At 31.6% G+C, this 21,162-nt stretch overlaps 2 protein-coding genes across 5 annotated transcripts in view; one reads left to right on the top strand and one right to left on the bottom strand.

The window, feature by feature from the left end:
• LOC136970148 (tripartite motif-containing protein 2-like) overlaps positions 1-9,548 on the bottom strand; it is a 60,475-nt gene extending 50,927 nt beyond the window's left edge. Inside the window, exon 1 of the mRNA XM_067264545.1 lies at positions 9,545-9,548. The gene's annotated coding sequence lies outside the window, so the exon portion shown is untranslated. The remainder of the gene's footprint in view (positions 1-9,544) is intronic.
• LOC136970146 (neprilysin-1-like) overlaps positions 1-21,162 on the top strand; it is a 47,235-nt gene that overhangs the window by 17,146 nt on the left and 8,927 nt on the right. For 2 of the 4 annotated variants that reach the window (XM_067264541.1, XM_067264540.1), the window contains exons 2-7: positions 15,793-15,872; positions 19,330-19,448; positions 19,523-19,576; positions 20,381-20,542; positions 20,607-20,687; positions 20,771-20,973. In XM_067264541.1, coding sequence (XP_067120642.1) covers positions 15,793-15,872; positions 19,330-19,448; positions 19,523-19,576; positions 20,381-20,542; positions 20,607-20,687; positions 20,771-20,973 — 699 coding nt within the window. Of the gene's footprint in view, positions 1-10,960; positions 11,047-15,792; positions 15,873-16,845; positions 16,961-19,329; positions 19,449-19,522; positions 19,577-20,380; positions 20,543-20,606; positions 20,688-20,770; positions 20,974-21,162 lie in introns of those variants that run through there. The other 2 variants (XM_067264542.1, XM_067264543.1) reach the window with 2 other exon arrangements.

Raw genomic sequence — 21,162 nt, 5'->3', positions numbered from 1 at the left:
ATTTCTGTGTAGGAAAAATTGATGGTAAGAGAAAAAATGATTTGGAATAATTGAGTGAGGTGAATTTATTTCTCGATACTGTATAAAAACGGATACAGAAAAATGCTTATTACGTCGATTTAGTGAAAAACTTCAACCACAACGTTCAAGAAAAAATATTATAACACCTCTAGAACAAATTCTTGTAGCTTTGCTTATGCTTTCCTACTAATTCTAATAGTAACTCTTTCTTCAAAAGTGCTGAAATTACATCGTGCGTTAATATCTGTTATTATTTTATACATAAAAATACATAAAACGTTAAGGCGTTTTTATTAATATGCATATATATCAGAGGTGGGCAAGCAAGAGTTCAGTGGGAGCCGAAATGTAGGTTTTGCAAAATGCATGGGAGCCGCTGTTCTGTACTGTCGTGGCGGATAGTATGGTAAGGCGCGTGATTTTAGTATATAATATAAATATAATATAAAACAAATATTGAATTTTTTTAATAAACATAGTTTCACAAAATTATAAAAATAAAATTGTAAAAATAATAATAAAAAACAGAAATTAACACTTTCAGCAAGAGCCGCATTTGCCCATGCCTGATATATATATTAATAATATTAATATATTAAATATATTAATTATATAAATCGATCCGCCTCCTGAAAAAAAAATTCGCACCACAGTTGCGGAGTGAATTCATTTTTTCAGGAGAGGGTGACGACTTATCGGAGTGTGGGAGCAAAAGTATGTCGACTTATCTAGTAGTGACGAGTTAAACGGTGTCGAGTAAACCGGATTTTAACGTTAATGTCTATGTAAGTCGGCCGGGACTACAGAAACTGACTACTTAACCGATGATGTCGAGTTACCCGGGTGTCGACTTATGCGGACTCGACTGTATATGTAAATACTATAGGCACTTCGCATCACTTGCTAAAAAATTGAATAATTAAATCATTTCTGGATTAAAGTCTTCTGTTTCTTTACATTATTATTCGTAAATGCTTAAATAATCATTATTTTAATAAAATAAATAGGTCATAATTTTAACCCCAAACACAAAAAAATGAAATGTCGGGAAATGTTTTGTTCTTAACTAATTTTAGTTATAATTGTACCAAGAAATGTTTTTTATTGTTAATTGTAGAAAGTGTCGTTTAAAGGCCTGCTGAGGAGGGACGAACAAATCCGTAACACAAGTTTAAAGGTGAACTAAATAAAGAACATTATTTTTGATCTGTAAGACTAAATATCTGCATCCATATTTTCCAGTATAATAAGTCCTGTTAATATATAGAAAGTACTAGTATACAAAATAAATTTTAAATTAACAAAAAAAACAAAAACAAAAAAATGAAGTTTAACCGATCTTCTACTCGCCATTCTAGACGTAGTGAATGCCATTATCTACCGTATAGAATTGCCAGATGACGGCGCTCGTCCGTCCGCCGTTTACATTTTGAGCTGAATACGTACGCCTCAACCTCTATTATTTTTGACCCCTAGGCCTAAATTTTGTTAGGTGCGCTCAGTTGCATCAGAGAGCTTGGACATTGTCACTTTAACCCTTATATATATCGCAAAAAGAAGTCATAGACCTTTATTTTATACATTTAAATGGATCCTCATTACATGTTTGGATTTCTCATCGCAATTAATGGAAAATGGCAGTTTAATCAAAATCGATCGATCAAATTTTGAGAACGAACACAATTCTCTAAGCCACACAGAAGCTTTGCTAACGCTCCGCCTCAATAAATGGCGTTTTAAACCAGGTAACTATGCACTGGATTTTAATTTTAAATTAAACTTCCTTCAAAAAGCTTAAAATTGAGTAATATTTAATATGTCATTTGTCGTAATTGCAAATTACGTCAGATTTCATACACTGATTATAACATCAGAAGAATGTAGGAAATGCACAAATACAAATTCAGTTTATTATAAATGAATTTGCAGTTCCTTTTTTATTGAAGAAGCTTCAATTAAAGGAGGAGCTGAAAGGGATTACGGGAAAGTGCCCCTATTTAAGTGTTAAACACATGAAGAATAAACGGAAAACTCAATTTGGCCGGCCCGCGGTCAGGCGCGAACTCACGACAATCAGTGTTCAATGTTTTATTCAGTCAGCCACGATGGGCGAATTGAAGAAAAATACAGTAGGCCTACTTTTATTACTTGGCAATGAGAAAGTATGGCAATCGATTAAAAAAAATGGCCCTCTAAGATTTTTATATTTTCGGGTTGTTCAACCTGTTTGAAGCTTAATAACTTCTGTACTTTTTCTTTTTTAAATTTCTGAAATTTTGCAAGGAAGTTTGTTTATTAGGAGGACTGATCTATTAAATTTTGATGGTTAAAGGTCGAGGGTAGGGAGATAATGGAAGTCGTGTATATCTGGAGTAGGGTCGGTCTTAGTACTTATTATTAGCATTTACAATTTTTTTTTTTTTTTTATAAAACCCATCCCTACCCTCAAAATTAAGCTTTTTTCCATTTTATAATAATTAAAAATATAAACCGTTTTTTAATCAAATGGATAGCAGATGATGCCACCAAAATTTTAAATGTTGCCGAAAAAGTTGAGCAACTCGTTGATGGTTTATTTTTTGTCTTGTTAATTTCTTGTACTTTTATTTCTTATATTCTATAGTTTAATTTGAATGTTCATACAAGAAATCCTTAGTTCGAAATTCAGGGGACAAAATATTCCCAAATTCGAATTATTCGAGATTTAAATATTTCTGTACATGCTAAATGCCACTTAACTAATTAAATCTATTAAGCAAACGGAATACGGCTACTTATACAAAACGATATTTTCGTTAATTAATAATATAAATAAACTTTAGATAAACAGCACGTGTTCTGTGAGATGTTTATTTGTTATTAAGTTACGGCAACGCAACACTTGGGCGATCTGCCTAGGTCAGGAGTGGCCAACATACGGCCCGCTTAATGGGTTTATGCGGCCCGCGATTAATTTTTCAATATTAGCTACTTAACTTCCAATAATTGGTCGAATGGATGATTTGCGATACTTCATTTTTAGAAAAATTTCATTGCAGTGATTTACAACTTTTGTATTCGTCTGTTATAAATTTACACTATTTGAAGAACGAAAGACCCCACACTCACTGAAACTCATCTGCCATACCGCCATGTCACTCCGTTTATGCTGTGTGTGACGTACTGTACAGCGTCGCCTGCCTGTCGACCTGTTTTTTTTGTTTTTTTTTTTTGCTTGTAAGTTTCACCACATTGTAAAATGACATTGCGCATGCATCAGGAACTTCTGTTATTTAACATGATTTAATTTTAATATTTCGTTCGGCCCGTGAAAAAATTTTTCTTTCCAATTCGGTCCGGGGGCAAAACTGTTGGCCATCCCTGGCCTAGGTAAATGCCTTCCCAGAGGTGTTTCTAAAAGTAACTGGCCCTATTCAGGCAGAGAAAACCCGGAAAACTACTTGGCCAGTCCGTCCTGGCAAGGCGCGAACCCAAGACCGAACTCACAGTGTTCAGGGAACGGAACCGCTTGGCCACTGGTGGGCTATCCTGTGAGAACCTCGAAATGTAGTCCAATATTGCAATCCCATAAACCATCCGTATTTTATGAAATAGAAGAAAAACGAGTATTCCATGAGTATGGTTACACCCGAAAATGTTTCTGTAAAAGCAAAGCCACATTGACCAGATTAGAGTTATTGTTGGTCTATTGTTCTCTTATATTATGAAGACACTTGCAGTAGATCTAAACCAATGGTTCCCAAAGTGGGCAGCGAGTAAATCTAAGGGGGCTAAAAGAAGAAAGTGGAAGGCAGGGGGCTGACAGTCTTTCCCTTTCTTCTGTTAAAAGGGTAAGAAGAAACATTGCGTTTAATAGTGTCCAGATGCGCGGTAAGAACATAAAGTGTGAGCCTGTGCGGTTCATAGAAAGTCGTCTTTAGAATATTTCCAAGCCTTTCTCACACAAGAGAAAATGAGTTAGGAGGTGTTGGATATAACTTTATGGAACAAAGAGAGCGGTGGATCGAAAAAGTTTGGGAATTACTGATCTAAACGAAGGAGTTAACATGTAAATCTTCATATCCCTGGCCGGGACAAAAGTACAGTGCGAACTAACGGATTTCGAACTATCCGAGTTCGAATTAACGAGGATTTCCTGTATACGTATTGCTTTACTAGATTTTATAACACCATCCCTTTATTCTATACTACAAGCTAATTTAATTCTATTTATTGTTAAAATATTGTTGCAGTAGATTAGACTTTTATAAAATAGTCCGGAGTTGAGCCGGTTAATGTTACCTATGGTAGCGAACATGGCGGCTCGTCTCTGAAACAGTGGGGACGCACGTTCTAACCTAACCTAACCTATTCTAATAAATTACCCCTATTCTACTAATTTGGTTGCCAATAATTATGGTAATTTATTAGAATAGGTTAGGTTAACCGTTAAGCCTAACGCCTAACTTCCTTCATTCGAATATGAAAATTAGGCCTAATCTCCTTCCAGACTTCATTCATACATATAAACGTGTTTATTTAAAAATATTCAAATATACGACCTGAAAGATTCGCTTGAAAACCTTCTATTTAAGCTCTTCATCGAAATAAAATATACTTCTTCTCTTTCCCTTTTTCGGAGATTATAAAGTGAAATATTTAAAAATCGCCGAAATCTAAACGTCAATTGCCAGACGAACAAATTGAATGGTTACATAATTCGATAATAGGTGGCGAGTTTTTAAAATTTAATTATCTAAATAAAATATTAATTAATGAAAGTTAAATAAGTTGTTTTGTATTTTAAAATAATCTTAGTACATTATAAATAATTAATAAAAGTTGTTATTGTAAATATAAAAATATTTTGTGACTTAGTGTAATATATTGGCATAATCATTTCTTGCTAAAAAGCAAGAAAGGATTATGCCAATATATTACACTAAGTCATACCGCTAACGTTCCATATTAGAGATTTACCCTTAAACTTAGGGGTTTTTAAGTGTTCAACGGGTAAAAATAATCGACAGGGTTCCAGGAGTAATTTTTTCTTAGCTTTTCAAATTTTAGAATGTTCGGGCACAGTAAAACTCAAAAATTAAATTGAACATGTTTAATTTTACACAAGATCCATTTATTTGAGTCATCGGTTATGGATGTCCTCCAGACGAGAAACAATGGATAGCAATAGATATTTATTAATCGTAAATTTAGGACCGTTTACGATATGAGAATATTGGTAAATTAAAGGGGTCGGTGCAAAGCTACACATGATTACTTTTGAGATATGAGCATTTGAAAGTTTTTAAAAAATATCTATAATTCCGAACATTGGGAGTTTTAATGCTAAAATTGCTTTCATTATGAAGTTTTGGGTCTTGAGTTGAATTTAAATGATTTTGTAAAATTTTTCAATGTAAAACTGAATTATATACATATGTTCAGGGCCGACGCGTGAGATGAGGCGGCATTTTCAAAAGGCCAACATTTTCGGATGACCTACCGAAATTCTTATTCATTACAATATACAAGTAAATAATTTACTTAGTTGGCTTCTTTTATAAGTTATAAATGTAAATACGTCAATTGGCACTCTATTGTTTTTATTTTGTACCACGTCAGGTTTCACTGGCACTAATATTTTTCAAGAAGTCAAACAAACAAATGCGATTTTTTTCTAGTTGGGCTACAATTTAAAAAAAATTGTAGACTTATAAATTTCCACTGTCTTCCGTTTGTCTGTCTGTGACTTTTCTTAATCTCGAGAACGGTATTAAATAAATGAAATTCAAGCAAAGCTTAGGAGCGGAAGTCCCGATTAACTATATAAGAACTTCTGATGCAAACCGGAAGTTACAGTCAAACCTGTTTTTATGCGCTCTTTTTATGTGCGATTTTTATTTGTGCGATTTTTTTAATGCGAATTTTTAATTTGTGCGGTATAGTTGGCGACTAGTCTCGTGCGATTCGTCATGTCTCACGTTGACTTATTATAGCTAAATAAACTTATTATAGCATAAATGCACTTATTATAGTAATATTATTGCATAAATATGCGAAAAATGAAATAATTTACTTTTTAAGTCAACAAAACACCACCTAGACAAAAATATGTAAAACAGACGATAGACCAGACGATGCAGTCAAGTGCTGACATCTGTTGTCAATAAATTCTATTTCGTACGGTTTTGAGTTATTTTCTATGTGAGACTTTTTTATGCGGTCCCTGTTGACCGCATAAAAAAATTATTTTTTTAATTGTGTTGCGAAAACTATTATTTACAGCCATTCGTGAAGTTTCGTGAGATTTTTTTTAATGCGTTTTTTTTAATGCGGTCCCTATCCCCCGCATAAAAACAGGTTTGACTGTATATTATTTCAATTCAAGAATTTTGCCGTGAAAGGAGTTAGATAGATGACCGGCATGATACCATTGCTAACAGATACGGGGGCAAAACACTACAGTACAGTACAATTTGAGGTGGAGAGCATATATTTTAAATTAAAGAAACTAAAAATACAATTAAAAATTGCTGCCCGACATTGTGACGATGTCACACTAAATAATTTCTCATTCTCAGTTGCATTCTGTTAATTATACAGAATCGTTATTCGCTAGAATCTTATAACTAAAACGGCAATATTGATGAGATATTCTGAAGAGGATACTCTGTTATTCAGTTATGCGCCTCACAATTGTTAGCATCGAGAGAAAATTCGGATAAAATATTTCCAGTAAACAACAATATTTTTTTAAATCTTGGAGTTTTTTTAATCTTTAATCAAAATTTGAACCTGGTACAAGTGAACGTTTAAGAGGTCGTGTGAGAATTCTCGCATTATCTAAATAAAGATATATAAAATGAACTTTCTTTGTCTACTGGGATCATTGGTTCGAAAGAGCATTGTTATTGTTTTTGATTGTAAATATTATAGTATAATTTTAGACCGTACGGATATCAACAAGCCAATCGGAATCAAGCCAATCTCTTTGGCTATTCTAGATTTTTACCCAAATAATATTTTAGCAAGTTTTTGGCTGTGAAATTAACTACTGGAACTGGTTTGAGTAAATTAGTACTGCCAGAACTAGATCGTTAGGCCTAAAAATTGAAAATATGCGTGGTCAGGCACGCATATTTTCAATTTTTTAGTACAAAGACGAATTTTAAATCAAAATCCTGAAATCTCTTTGGTGCCATTCTATGAACCTTATTGTCAGTAATGTAGCGGCAGCTTCTGGAGAAATCATTAATATTTTTTCACCGATGCAAGAAGTGTTTATATATATATATATATTTTTTCAGTTCCACTAACAGATAAAGTGCTTTAAAAATATGTAACATCTTTAACCTGAAAAGGTATAAGTGATACGAGATGGAACAGTTGTATTGATGCATTAAAACCAAAGAGATATAATTTAGAAGTATATGATGCGCTAATAGAAATTTATTTGGATGAACAAAGAGATATAAATACTAAAACCAAAAGTAAAATGCTAGTGTTTAAAATAACTAAATTTAAATTTTTTTGCGAAGTTATTATTTGGTACAAGTATTATATAAAATTAACATAGCATCAAAATTATTAAAGAGCTCAAATACAGTCTTATGAGAATGCATCAGAATTTTTAGTTTATTTTTAGGGAATGTAGTCTCAATGGATTGTAAATGCTCTGCTGTGCCAAAGAAATAGCTATAAGCATGGAAATATCTCCAGATTTCGAGCTCGAATCTCGGATCAGATTTGAGCGCCATTCATTTTTCCCAATTAGAAAATCACAATAAATTACTTGAAATTTTATATGATATTCCACTGTTAGCCGATAAAGATTCTGCAGTTATTATATTTTTAAAAAAATTGTCAGGAGTTATATGCGTGATTGACGATCGATAAGAACTTTGATATAGAGCCATTCAATTTATTCGATGATTCTTTTAATTGTTAGATATATTTAAAAAAGAAAATACCACCACTAAAAGTTTTAAATTATATCGACAAAAATAAATTGAAAATTTTCCAAATGTTTTGATAGTATTGAGAATTTTTTTAATCCTTTCCGCTCAGACGAAATTTTTGGCATTCCGGCCCTCATATTTTGAGTCTTTGTTGTTTCGCATTTTATTGCACAGGTAATTGGGGTTAGATTTGCAAAAGTTTATGAATGAATGACACACATAAATTTGTTATGCATATGTATATATTGTAATTTAACATTAATTTGAATATTAGGACAATGTTTACAGATAGATTTCCCGATATTCACAATAAGAGATATTAAGCGCGAGAAACACACAAGTTTTTCTTGTCCTCGAGGTTGAGTTTTCTCTGGTATTTTTCTCTCTTCTCTTGAATTGGCACACGCGCGCTATCTCGGAAACTTGGCTTTCGCGTAACGACAACGGTAAAATGGCGACGATGGACAACGCCGGCGATAAAGGAAATGCTCCGAGAAGCTGCAAAAAACACTGGGAGGCCATAAATAAAAGAAAGAGTTTGTTAATAGAGGAGTTTCGTTTTATTTTTCTTTAACTTTATTTCGTTGTAAGATTCATCGGACTTTTCATTTCCGCTTTTGTATAAATGCAACTAGACGTTACACTAAGGTGATCAGACTCCCGGATTGTGCGGGACTGTCCCGGATTTGGGTTGTTAGTCCCGTATTGAACGCCGTCCCGGAAAGTGTCCCGCATTTGGTCATGTAACATTTTCAACCTGTTCGCAAGTCGTCAAGAGTGCAAAGTTGTCGTTTTCTTTTACCACTAGTAGTCCGGACGCCCCCTAGTGGGCGTTCTAGCAGCAACGGTGTCATTCCGTAGTATAAATATAAATTCATATCAATAATTCAAAAATTCCTATTGCAATAATAATATACTGAATTTATTGTTAATTTCAATATCTAGGGTCGCCCCTAGTGGCTGTTTTAGGCATACCGTGACAGATATATAAACAGCGCCGCCAAAGGCTTATATATATAGATAATATGCATGACAAGTTTGTGCTAAACTTGTCATGTCATATTTTTAGCTCCCACAACACAGAAGCGTTCCGCATTTCAACCTAACATATCTGGTCGCTTTAGGTTACACCCTTTTGATGTCCTTGGTTCGCTTGGTATTACCTCTCCTATTTTTCTCCCTCTTCCTGTATTTCTCGCGTCTGCATAAACGCAGTCTAAAAGTAAAATTGCCCATTTAAAAAAAAAAAAAAATTGGTGGCTTATTGAAAAAACAGCGTAATCTCCAAAAAAATTATTAACAAATTTGGGTTTTCGATCCGTCTCATAAGAAACTTTCGCGGTTTCGTTGTATACTTTACGGGTTTTATTGTACACCTACATTAATAAAATGTTGCGTATTAAAATGCTGGTGAATTGAAACAAATTCTGTTTTTTTTTTTTTTTTTTACTCTTCTCAAAGATTTCCTAATGTGGGGTAAGCCTTTTTCCACATGCCGATTAATTTTTGTTAATGAATTTTCCCACAGAAAAAGCTTCTACCGCCATCTATAGGACATCGTGTACCTAACCGGAAGAGTTAGGTACACGAGTTAGGTCCTGACGACTGGATAACCGCGGCGATTAAGGTGACAGCTTTGGGGATCCGAGATCGACCCGATTGGTCGAAAAGCCCTAGGTATTTTTCGTGGATGGTCTACCCAAATACATATAGCGTCCTGTCCCTCATCAGCCAGACTCCCTATCGTTGGCCTGGCCGAACCCATAATATACTTTCTGAAAAAAAGGGTCCTCTTAGTGCCCAGAGGGTGAAAGAAGTTGAAAAAAATAATTTTTTTCTGACGTATTTTCTTCTAAATTAATTTAAACAAAACTTCTAATAATTAATTTTAAATGTATTTCTCTATAGCAGAATATAAATGATTGATTAAACATTTTTAAACTAAATTACGGTGACCCAAAATTTATTCCTACGGTGACAAACTAAAGAAATCAGGGTGGTCCAAAAGTCAGTTAACAACCGTAAAAACTAAATTAATTCCGTATTCAAATACTTTATGGCTTACATATTGTTCAGAATGAAATACTAACAGATAAATAACAATTTACGAATGTATCTGGGACAAACAAAACGCAGTTAACTGACTATTGATCATATATTCATATCCATATCAATAAATTATCAATATGTCATAATTGAGTACGTCCCCATTTAAATAAGAACAGAAAATTATACATATATATATTTTATATATTCATTTAATTATAATAAAAATAATAGTAAATAATTGCGGAAATATTAAATATTACATTTATCCTGTTTAAATGTAGAACGGGAAAAATAATTTAAATCTATAACAAGTAAGTACAGTAAGTATGTAAGTGAATAAGTAAGAAAATATGTAACGAGTATTTAAACGGGTGTTTAGGGATTTAACCCCTACCATTTGAGAAAAATTAAAAAAAAAAAATTAAATTAAGATTAAGCAGCGTATTGTAAATAAGTTATGTTTATTTTATACCCGTTCAGTCCTCTCTCAGTCTACTGTATTGTGTTACGCTCTTATTGTGTAGCGATATATTGTGAAAATTAAATTAACTATGTTATGAAAAAAACTACTTTTTATAAACTTACTCTTTTTAAAATCCTGCGCAAGGGCCTGACCATTAATTAAGAAGTGAAAAGAAGGTCTTTATTTAATGATTCGATGCTGTTTGTGACTGTGTAGTGTAGAGCCATTGTTTAGATGCAAGTATGTATGTCATTACATACATAATTAGCTGTATAGTTGAGTACACAAGTAAGTAACTACGTTTCTAAATACTAATTTATAAAACTTTTACTCTCTTATTGTTGCTGTATTTATAAATATTTCAAACTCCAAAAACTTTAAAAAAATAATAATAAAACGAAATGAAATATACCTAAAAGAATAATAATAATAAAAGTAATAAAATATTTTATTAATATAATTAAATGTTAGAAACGAGGTCTAGAATTCCGAAGTGTTTGTGTAACAGGTGTAGATATATTTGTATTAAAACTAAACACCTGGTGTAGAGGTGTCATTTCCAGAACTGTTTTGTTGGTAAGTAGGTGTCTTCTACACGTTTATTGTATATTTATTTGCAATTAATTCGGTTTTTAAATATATTTTTCTAACATTAAAACCGATCATGTATATCCTATCGAAAACGAAATTTACTCTCTACACACCTTATTCTCGCATCACGGCATTATAATTTTTAATATCTCTATATCAGTTATATATAAATTTTATTGATGTTTTCATATTTTAAATATATTTTTTATACTTTTTATTAATGATTTTTATTAAAATATTTAGAAAAATGTACATTTAATTCTATTTCTTTCCACTTTATTGAGTAGAATGCTTTGTTACTTGCTCGCATGCTTTATTTTCATGTTGAGTTTATCATGAAATCGTCGTTTTTCTTAATAAATTGACATATTTCATGTAAATTTATACCTTTATTTTTTTATATCTGAGAGGAAAATGAGAGGAGGTATCATAAAATACGCATGACTTAATATGACGGAAAGGGGAGAGTGTAGCGAATATTTTAAACATCTCACATTTTATTATTGCCTCCATGTCCTGGAGGATCATTAAATTTGCTTTATTTTTAAGGCTTTTTACGTATATTTAAACTTTCTCAAACGCTTAGATACAATATGCTGCTTAATTTTAATATAATGTTTTTTTTTTTTTTTAATTTAAAACTTCAATGAAGGGTTAAAATCAAACCGGTTCATAATTAATTAATTTTCTGAATAAAAATTAAATCGAATGTAATTTTTCACGCCTAGTTTGAATGCAAATCGTTTGTTTTTCTTTTTGATGTTAAAAGTGTTAAAAGATGTTAAAAGTGGCAAGAACGTATCTTCAATATGGAGTAAGAATGATGATGTGGCATAATAAAACAGCGTAGAAAAATAGAGAAGTTATGTAACAAAATTTAAAATTTCGTATATAATGTATAAAAATTTAAAGAAAAGAAGCCAAGAGTTAGGATCAGAGACTGATTTTTGGGGTATGTGAACCGTATCCTCTGTAAAATGCCATGTAACTTTTAACTCTTCTGAATATATTTAATAAGTCCTGAGAAGTCATACCTTACAGAAATTTTCACTTTAAAAATAGATAATTAAAATATAGTAAAACCTCGATTTAACGAACTAATTTAGGCGAGGGGATGTTAAAGTTCATTATATATAAAGTAGGTTTTCGAATGTGTAATTAAAATTAAGTAGGTATGATTTCATAGTAAAGCTTTCCATATGTATCATTACTTGTGCATTCTGAGTTCTGAGAATGTAATAAGCAAGTATAAATCGAAATAAATAAACAAACATGTTTTGGATGATATACTTTATGACTGCTGACTATGATCGTCCATAGAGGGAGAAAACGAACATTTGCACTCCCTGGATTTCAATCCCAGGGCAAAAATTATAATCCAAAAATTGAAATTTACAGAGTTGTAGTCTCTGATTCTCAAACATCAATAAAAATTTGAGATCTGAAAAGGTCTGTGAAAGCCTGAAAAGAGTAAGAGATCCAAAGAAGGCCTGAGAGATCCTGAAAAAGCTTGAGAATCATGAAGAGACATGAAGCATCCTAGAAGGCCTGAGAGAGTCCGAGACGGCCGAGGAATCCCGAGAAGTCCTGAGAAGATATGACAAGCCTCAAGAAGGATTGAGAAGTCCTGAGAAGGCCTGAGAGATTTGAGTAGATCTTAGAAAAATGAAATAAAGGCCCAAATTCATCATTAAATTAGCAACCCATCTCTAATAGCCAAAATAAATAAATAAATGCGTGAAATTAATAAAACAATTAAAAACAGAACTTTCACCACCACCGTAGCAATATGGCGGAAATTGAAAGGAAGGATGATAGACGGATCTGACATTTAAATGTCCTGATTTTATCGATAGCAGGAATTCAGAATATTGCAAATAAATGAGAAAACGCAAACACACAAAACGTTTTATTAATTAAAGAAGGGGATTTTTAATTTAAAAATCTCAAAATGTTACACGTATTATAGAACAAGTTTATTCAAATAAAAAATGAGGTAAGCTAATAAATCAAATTCAAAATTGTAAGAAATATTTGTTAAATTCGCTCGTATTGAGAATATTTAATACAAAATATTTAAAAACTGGCATGTCAGGTTGCTAGAGACCTAGGGCCTCTATCTAACTGTATTGTCCTCCTATCTTCCTTTTGAGTACCGGTTTTCTCGTTTGCTTTTGTTCTGTTCAATGTCCTTTTTTATTGTACAAGAAAGGTTGCTTACTGCTTGTCTAGTCGCAAGGGAAGTAGGGCCTTGCTATTCGTAAGGCCCTTTTATATGATATACGTAAAATCCGTATCATACGATAATCAATACTTTACAGTGTAAGATCTTGACAAGTATTGGATTGCCGAGATTGAGCGTCAACAAACAACGTTTAAAGCCTTTTAAAAGTGCGAGGCCCTTAATAAAGGCTTACGCTTTTGTGCCAAAAAATTGCCATTTTATTTTTCACGAAAGTGAATAATGAATTATCTACTTAATCGTATCGTTTAAGATGTCGTAATTATAGACTAATTGATAATTTAACATCTTAAACTATATATTACGCTCACGTTCGAGAGTTTGGAGTTGCTCGCTAGCTTTTTGCTTAGTACTCCATGGTGATAAACATGCGAAAATGCGAAAAAAACGTAAGTGATGAGGATTTCTATTTAAGAGAACTAATATTCTAGTACTAAGAGGGCTTTTTAATTCATATTCATCATGAGTTTGGCATGGTCCACAATGAAAGCAGAGTGGTGAGGTAAGGGGCTTGACATATTCGATCTATGAGATTCCTGATCAGGATGAGAATCTAGTTACTCTGGAGAAGCAGGTGAAACCTTTACCAGCTGAACTACACGGTTGTCGTGGGGACCGACACTCAGGATTCTGGACTGGAATCATCCATTACTAGTGAAACAAATTGAAATTGAAACAAATGTAAATGTGAATTGTTCAAAATGGGTGAAAATTCTAGAACATGCTTGGATTAAAATACTTTTGAGCTCCTTCATTAAGAATTTTTGGTAATATGTTGATCTTAATATGAAGTCGATTACCTGTATTGAACACGTAATATTGTACTTGCTGAGTTACTAAACGTTAGAACATATCAAATGTAAATTATGTCGCCAATCCAATTTGCTGGTGCACCGCATTAATTATTTAAATATTTATTAAGTTAAATCAATTTAAAAATGATTTTAAAAGCCACTTCCCGTAACAAAAACAGTTTTCTGTTTAGTGGTTTCATAAGCACTGTATCTTATTAATTACATTTTTATAAAAATAACTAGACATCACATGACCATTTGGTCACTTACTGATATAAATTTATAAAGAATGGAAGATACTGTAATAGGTAATAGTAGCGTTTTATAGATGTGTAACGCCTCCGTATATCTTATTTTATAGATTTCCCCTCGAAATAAGCCTCAGATTATCTTGGACTCGAACCTCGATCCCGCAGATGTTTTTGTTTGAATATCAGTTATTTTTGTTTAATAATTGTTTTATTACATCCGGACATAAGACGATGACGTGTAATTTGATACGCTGTTTAGTAAAATCGACATAAAAACTTTTAATTGGCATAAATTTGAGCTTTTGTAATTCTGAGTAACATTTTGAATAAGAATCATTTGTTTCCATCCAGTTTTATCGTTATAAGCATAAAATTAAGACGTAAAACTGAAATAGTTCTATGGAAACCCCGTGAACTTTGACCTATCGACCCGAAAGTTTTGCGAGCACTTCACTGATAGAAAAACTTAAGTTTGAAATTTGAGCTTTCTAGACCCAGCAGTTTTTCTCTACGACCGTCGGCAGTGCTGGGTGAAGAAGAAGAAAATACAGCTTTATTGGCGAGTTTTGCACTTTTTAATTGCTTATATATAAGTAGCCGCTTTATATAAAGTATTGAAATTTTGTACACAACCTAAGAAAACAATTACCTTTAAAAGGAGATATTCAGAATTACTTTAGATGACTCTTCTAGCAGGAAAGTATGATGTACAGTACAGGGGCAAGACACTACAAATTTAACATGGAGAGCATATACTTGTGTTTTAAATGAAATAGATAAAAAATATGATTTAAAATGTGGTAGCATTTTGCACCAATTTTTCTGTATTTAATTACAAACTAGCCAAATAATCTCATGCTTTTAATAGTAAGTTATATAGAGAGATAAAGAGTGTTTTCTAAAATAATTTATTCGCTTCAAATTTGTATGAGGGTGAGTTTATTTGGCATTATTTGTATGCTGTAAGCTATAAAATTTCAAAATATTTTATGAAAATCGATACTTTTAAATGTTTGTTTCATCGCCATAAAGATTCATCTTTCTCGGTATTTTAATAATTCTAAAGGAGTTTAAAGTAAAAAGCCCTGATTTAGGATATTTAAAAAAAATGCCATTAATCGTTAATTATCTGGACTTTCAATTTTCCTGGATTAGGAGTTAGAATGAGTTTTAAGAATTGTTTATATATTATAGAAATGAATACCAGTCCTAAAAACGAGGGTGGTCTTGTCGTTCAGCGGAGAGTTTGTTTCTATACATGTTAATTCGAACAGAACAATGCAACCAATTATTTTATAATCATTTTTCAATGATTATTTTATCAATTTTATAGACTTTACAGGCAATCTTTTCAATATAGTAATAAAGATAATTAAATTTTTTTATTGTCATATTTTGACTTTTATAGATTGCTCAAGTTAATGCAATTATTTTACTTAAATAGTTCGTCACATCTGATCGGATGTCGTACCGCAGCATAAACATGAATAATCGCAGCCAAAGTTATCTTGTATCGGAAAACGAGTAAGTATACGAGTTTTTTCATTGTTATATTCATTTTTAAGGTATATTTATATACCGGTTCAAGTTATTAGTAGAAGAACCCCACTTTTATGACCTATTCTAATTGATTTCGTCATTAATATATATACTAATGCAATCAATACATCTATTTTTTTTTATTATTTAAGTATAATTATTTAGAATTTAAGCCTTCAAATAAGTAATTAAAAATATGTAAAATACTGTATTTTTAAAATATGCATCGATTTTCATGTATACATCATTTTTTCGCAATGTTTGGTCTTAATTTACTGTGTAGAAAAACTAGAACAAGTCAAGTATTACGGTTTTAATGTGTTTCTACAAATAAAACTGTTTTTCCATTGCTTGTAGATCCAAAAGTACCACAGTGGCGCGTTTTAATACTTTTTTGTTTTCTTTTTCTTGGAAATGTCTTTTGTGTGTTCTGAAATGTCACTATATGGTTACATTTGGCCTGCTAAATATCTCTTTAAACAGTGATGAATATGGGCATTTAATAACGATCACCGGTAAATATCAGGTAAGAAAATGTTAAATCATCAGTAGACATATTGGTATGTTAATAGGGCCTATACCTACAATTAATGTTTGTGTCATATTTTCTTGTTGTATAATTATTATACATATATATTAAAAATCATTTTATTTTGATTCTAAGATTAATAACAGAATTATTCTATTAATAATTTAATTCTTGTGTAGAAAAACTCAGATTTATTTTCATATTTTGCTAATGATACATACCATTCGTTTTTACACTTATATAACTAAATACAATGCCCTAAAGAAACTTAAATTAACCTTTGTAACTAATTAATTTTCTTAAATACTCGTAAATTATCACTAGTTGAAATTAAAGGCTAAAGAATTTTGTAACTGTAACGTTAGTAACGAGCTTAGTAATCGAAGTAACGGTATGTAAAATATTGGATATCTGCCAGTAAAATGATGATGATGTTTATGAAAAGTTAAAAAATAAGCTAAAATTACAAAGGAATAGTCGGGTATTTTGTAGATAAGGAGGAAGAACGAAAAGCATTTAAGATGACGCTTTCTTTTAATTGTTGGTAGGTATTGCGTATATGATTTTTGGACGCATTTAATTTTAAATTTTAATATAGAATATTTGGAAATATTTATTTTGTGTGATTTTTTCAGTTTCGTAAATAAAATTCAGGTTTTTATTAGTTTTATTTGTGTATGGCAACTGGACACATAGACGATCTGCCGATGGGAATGCCTCACGGGAGGTCTTTAATTTGAGTTTTTCTTGAGATCTTTAATTAAAGACTAGACCTAAATAGGGGCAGTCTTTAATGAGAAACTGTCCCTTATTTAGATATTACTAACGTGAAGAAAATCCGGAAAACTTCACATTGGCGAAGCGGGAACCCAGGCCAACTACCAGTGTTCAGTGGTTTTATCCATTCGGCCATTGCCGGACGCAAAATTTAAGTTTTTAATCAATATAACTTCTTGAAAAATTGCTCTAGAATTGTCTGGCTTATAGTTCTGAGCTTCTTTGTCTGAATATAACAGTTTCGTTCATAATATATTTAAATTTTTAAAACTTAGAAATAATAATTTTATTTAAAAATTCGATTCTTCCAGTTTCTTGGTAAAATTCAGGCTTTTTAAGTAATAAAATCTCTTGCAATCTTGTTCCAGTTATCTGGATTGTATAGTCTGAGTTAAATGTTTTTCGTTCATAAATTATTTATTACAAGCAAATTAAAAGATTATCTTTCTAATTGCATTCAATACATTTCTTTGCTTAGATTTGCAATAGCTCCAGCGTTATGTACTACATCACATATATAAAACAGACTATTGTTGATATAAATATTAGTAATTATTCTAAATTTTGTACAGTTTTACGACGCAATTTTAATTTTATTAATAAAGCACTCACAAAGCGAAGTTATAATATTCTAGATATTATTCTTGAGGGTGTTTAACCATTAAATATGTAATCGAAAAAATTTTTCTTCTGTTTTCTAGCAATTTTTACATTGCATATTTCTTCTAATGTTGTAAATAATTCTCCTGTAACAAATTTATATTTATAATTATCGTTACAATCATTATCAATAATAAAAGATATTTTTCATATATTATAAGGTTTTCACAATTGAATAAACACAATAACATTTTATCTATTTATACTCGTAATTCGAAAGATGATATTGTACTTTTTATTTTAAGTCATCGTTTCTAATGGTAATGTTTTCGTAAAATGTTGCGTGTATCGAATGTGAATTTGTTTAAAGGTTTCTACTTTAAAATTCCTGGAATGATCGAAATGTACTCTAGATTTATTAAGTGGTGCCTGATTGAACTGTGATGTTGCTGGCTTCATCAGTTTTGCAGTTCAATTCGCTTCATTTAAATTTAGTAATGTCGTTAGTTCATAGATTAACGTTAAACATAAGCAACTTAGGCTTTTACTTAATTATTCAGTGGTTTTATCCATTCGGCCATTGCTGGACGCAAAATTCTATTTATAATTCGAAATTATATACCGAGTTACTACAAGTTCAAATTTGAATAATATCTTTAGAAATTGTGAAAAGTTTGGCTATTTTAGACTCCTGTCTTCATCTCCCGACTAACTTATTGAAGGTTTGAGCAAATCGTTATGGGTATCTTAATATGACAACTGGAAAGAAAAAGATAAAATAAACTTCTTAATCTACGTCAATATTGATGAACAATGGAAAAAAATACGTAAATAGTAATGCTCTTTCCACTTATAGCAATTCCCTTTGCATGTACTCGAGAGTTATGACTGCAGAAAATTTCTAAGTCGACCTGCCTCGAAGTTAATTGTTCTGGGTGTGCCCAACAATGGATAAGACCACTGAAAACCGATGGTTCGCGCCTGACATTCGGGCTGGCTACGTTGAGTTTTCCGGGTTTTCTTCATGTATTTAAATAAGGGCCCGTTTTCTATAGAAAGTCCTCCCTGGAGGCACTTAGCAGATCAGCCATTTTCATTGCGTTATTTTATCCCATCAATCCAATTCAGTCTGGATCCTGTAGCAGTGTACAATAAATTATCTATATAAAATTTTAATTTTTCAATGTATTGACAGCTCAAAACCGCTTCTTTTCACGTGTTAAAAGAGAGACAAAGGTCACATACATAGAGATTATAAGATTGGGAAACAATAATAGGAACGAGTGATGGTAAGAGAAGGAAAGAAAGGATTCGCATTTTTAATTTAAAAGACTGGTTGAAATTTTCTAAATTCTACAAAAATTGCTCAGAATGAGAACTATGTTCGCTGCACATATTAAACACTTCAGTAATTTAAGAAAGAATTACGTCTTTTATTAAATAAAATGATCCTAGATTAATTTTAATAGTGTTTTAAAGAATTTATCTTTAACCTCTAACAATATAAATAAATTCTTGTTAAAACTTAATTTTCAGCGAATCTTGTTGGAGTAGAAAAACAAAATTAGAAAAGGCCTTGATCGTGATTTGTTCATTCGCTATTGTTTTGTCTCTTTGTCTAATTATATCAATAGTCGTCGTACGTAACAATTCATGTAAGTACGTATTAGAAATTATAATTAAATCTTATAAAATGTGTTAAAAATTAATTATTTTTACACCATTTTAGTTAATCTTGAGAGAAAATACGAAGTATGTGATAGTAAAGTTTGTCGGGATGTCGGTGCGTAAATTATCAATATTTTCTCTTTATTTTAAATTGTTATGTACACCCTAGTACTATAAAATCAAAATTTCTGTGTGGTGATAGAAAATATTGCTGGTAATTACTTGATTGCTGAAGTGCCACTATGTTTTGTAAGTTACTGAAGTGTTTTGTGTGAACTATATGATACACTTTACTGTTAAAGAGAAGGCCAGTTTGGCTTATAATAATAGAATGACTCTTCTTTAGCTATATTAGACCAATTCGGAGGAATGGCTGAGACAGAAAAGATCCATGTCACTAAGGAGAATTCAAGTTCAAATTTGAATCGTATCTTTAGAAATTGTGAAAAGTTGGGCCATTTTAGACTCCTGTCTTCATCTCCCGACTAACTTATTGAAAGTTTGAGCAAATCGTTATGGGTATCTTAATATGACAACTGGAAAGAAAAAGATAAAATAAACTTCTTAATCTACGTCAATATTGATGAACAATGGGGAAAAATACGTAAAAAGTAATGCTCTTTCCACTTATAGCAATTCCCTTTGTACTCGGGAGTTATGACTGCTGAGTACATGCAAAGTGAATTGCTATAAGTATAAAGAGAGAGCATTGCGTGAAGGAACCTATTATGAAACGCAAATTTCCTCCATTTCATCATTTGAGTGACAGTTAATTGATGAAAAATTAAACAGGACAATACCAGATTCGTACTAGGAGCTTAACTTTTGATACTATTATACTTAGAACATTAATTTTCGCTATAATTTTCATATGTATAAATTATTGAAATTACAGTAAGTGATTGAATTTATATTTTAGAAGAAGAACTTATGTCTTCTATTAACCGTTCCATCGATCCTTGCGATGACTTCTACTCTTACGTTTGTTCGGGGTGGATCAAATCCAATCCACTTCCAGCTACTGAATCGTCATGGAACTCCTTTGATATGTTAGAACATCATGTAAATGATCAATTAAAGAGTAAGAAATGTATTCTGCTGAATATTGATAAATTTTTATGTTTTAATTACTCAAAATTTTTTAGAAATATTACAAGAAATGACTACTTCCGAAAATGCAATGGACATTAAAGTGAGGGATCTCTATACAGGATGCACAAATCAAGGTTTGTTTCTTCATTATGATAATACTATATATAATGTTATTAAAATTTGTCAATTTTTTTTCATATTCAATTAAATGATTTAGGAAAGAGAGATGAAATCGGAGTAGAACCATTAAAAGTTTTAGCAAACCAATTAGGAGGTTGGCCTCTTCTAGGAGGTCCATTTGACCAAAATTATGACTGGACGAAAAGCTTAGCATGGTCTATTCGAGAACTTGGATACAGTGTTCTTATTTCAATTGAGGTGGCTGCTGATTCAAAAAACACCACAAGAAACATTATACATGTAAGTTACAAGTAAATTTGAATTTAAAAACTTTTTGGGCTGCAATTTGAAGAAACTTTTAGCTCTATAAATTCCCATTGTCTGTTCTTCTCTAATCTCTATAACAACATTAGGTAGATGAAAATCGAGACCAGATGTGGAAAGTTTGTGGGCAGGAGGCCCCGATTAACTATTTAAGAACTTCCGGTC

This window comes from Centruroides vittatus, unplaced genomic scaffold (genome assembly GCF_030686945.1).
Source record: "Centruroides vittatus isolate TY-2023 unplaced genomic scaffold, ASM3068694v2 contig_19, whole genome shotgun sequence".
Classification (NCBI taxonomy): Eukaryota; Metazoa; Arthropoda; class Arachnida; order Scorpiones; family Buthidae; genus Centruroides; species Centruroides vittatus.
Note: the sequence above shows the minus strand (reverse complement) of the source record. Positions and strands in the feature narration are given on the sequence as shown.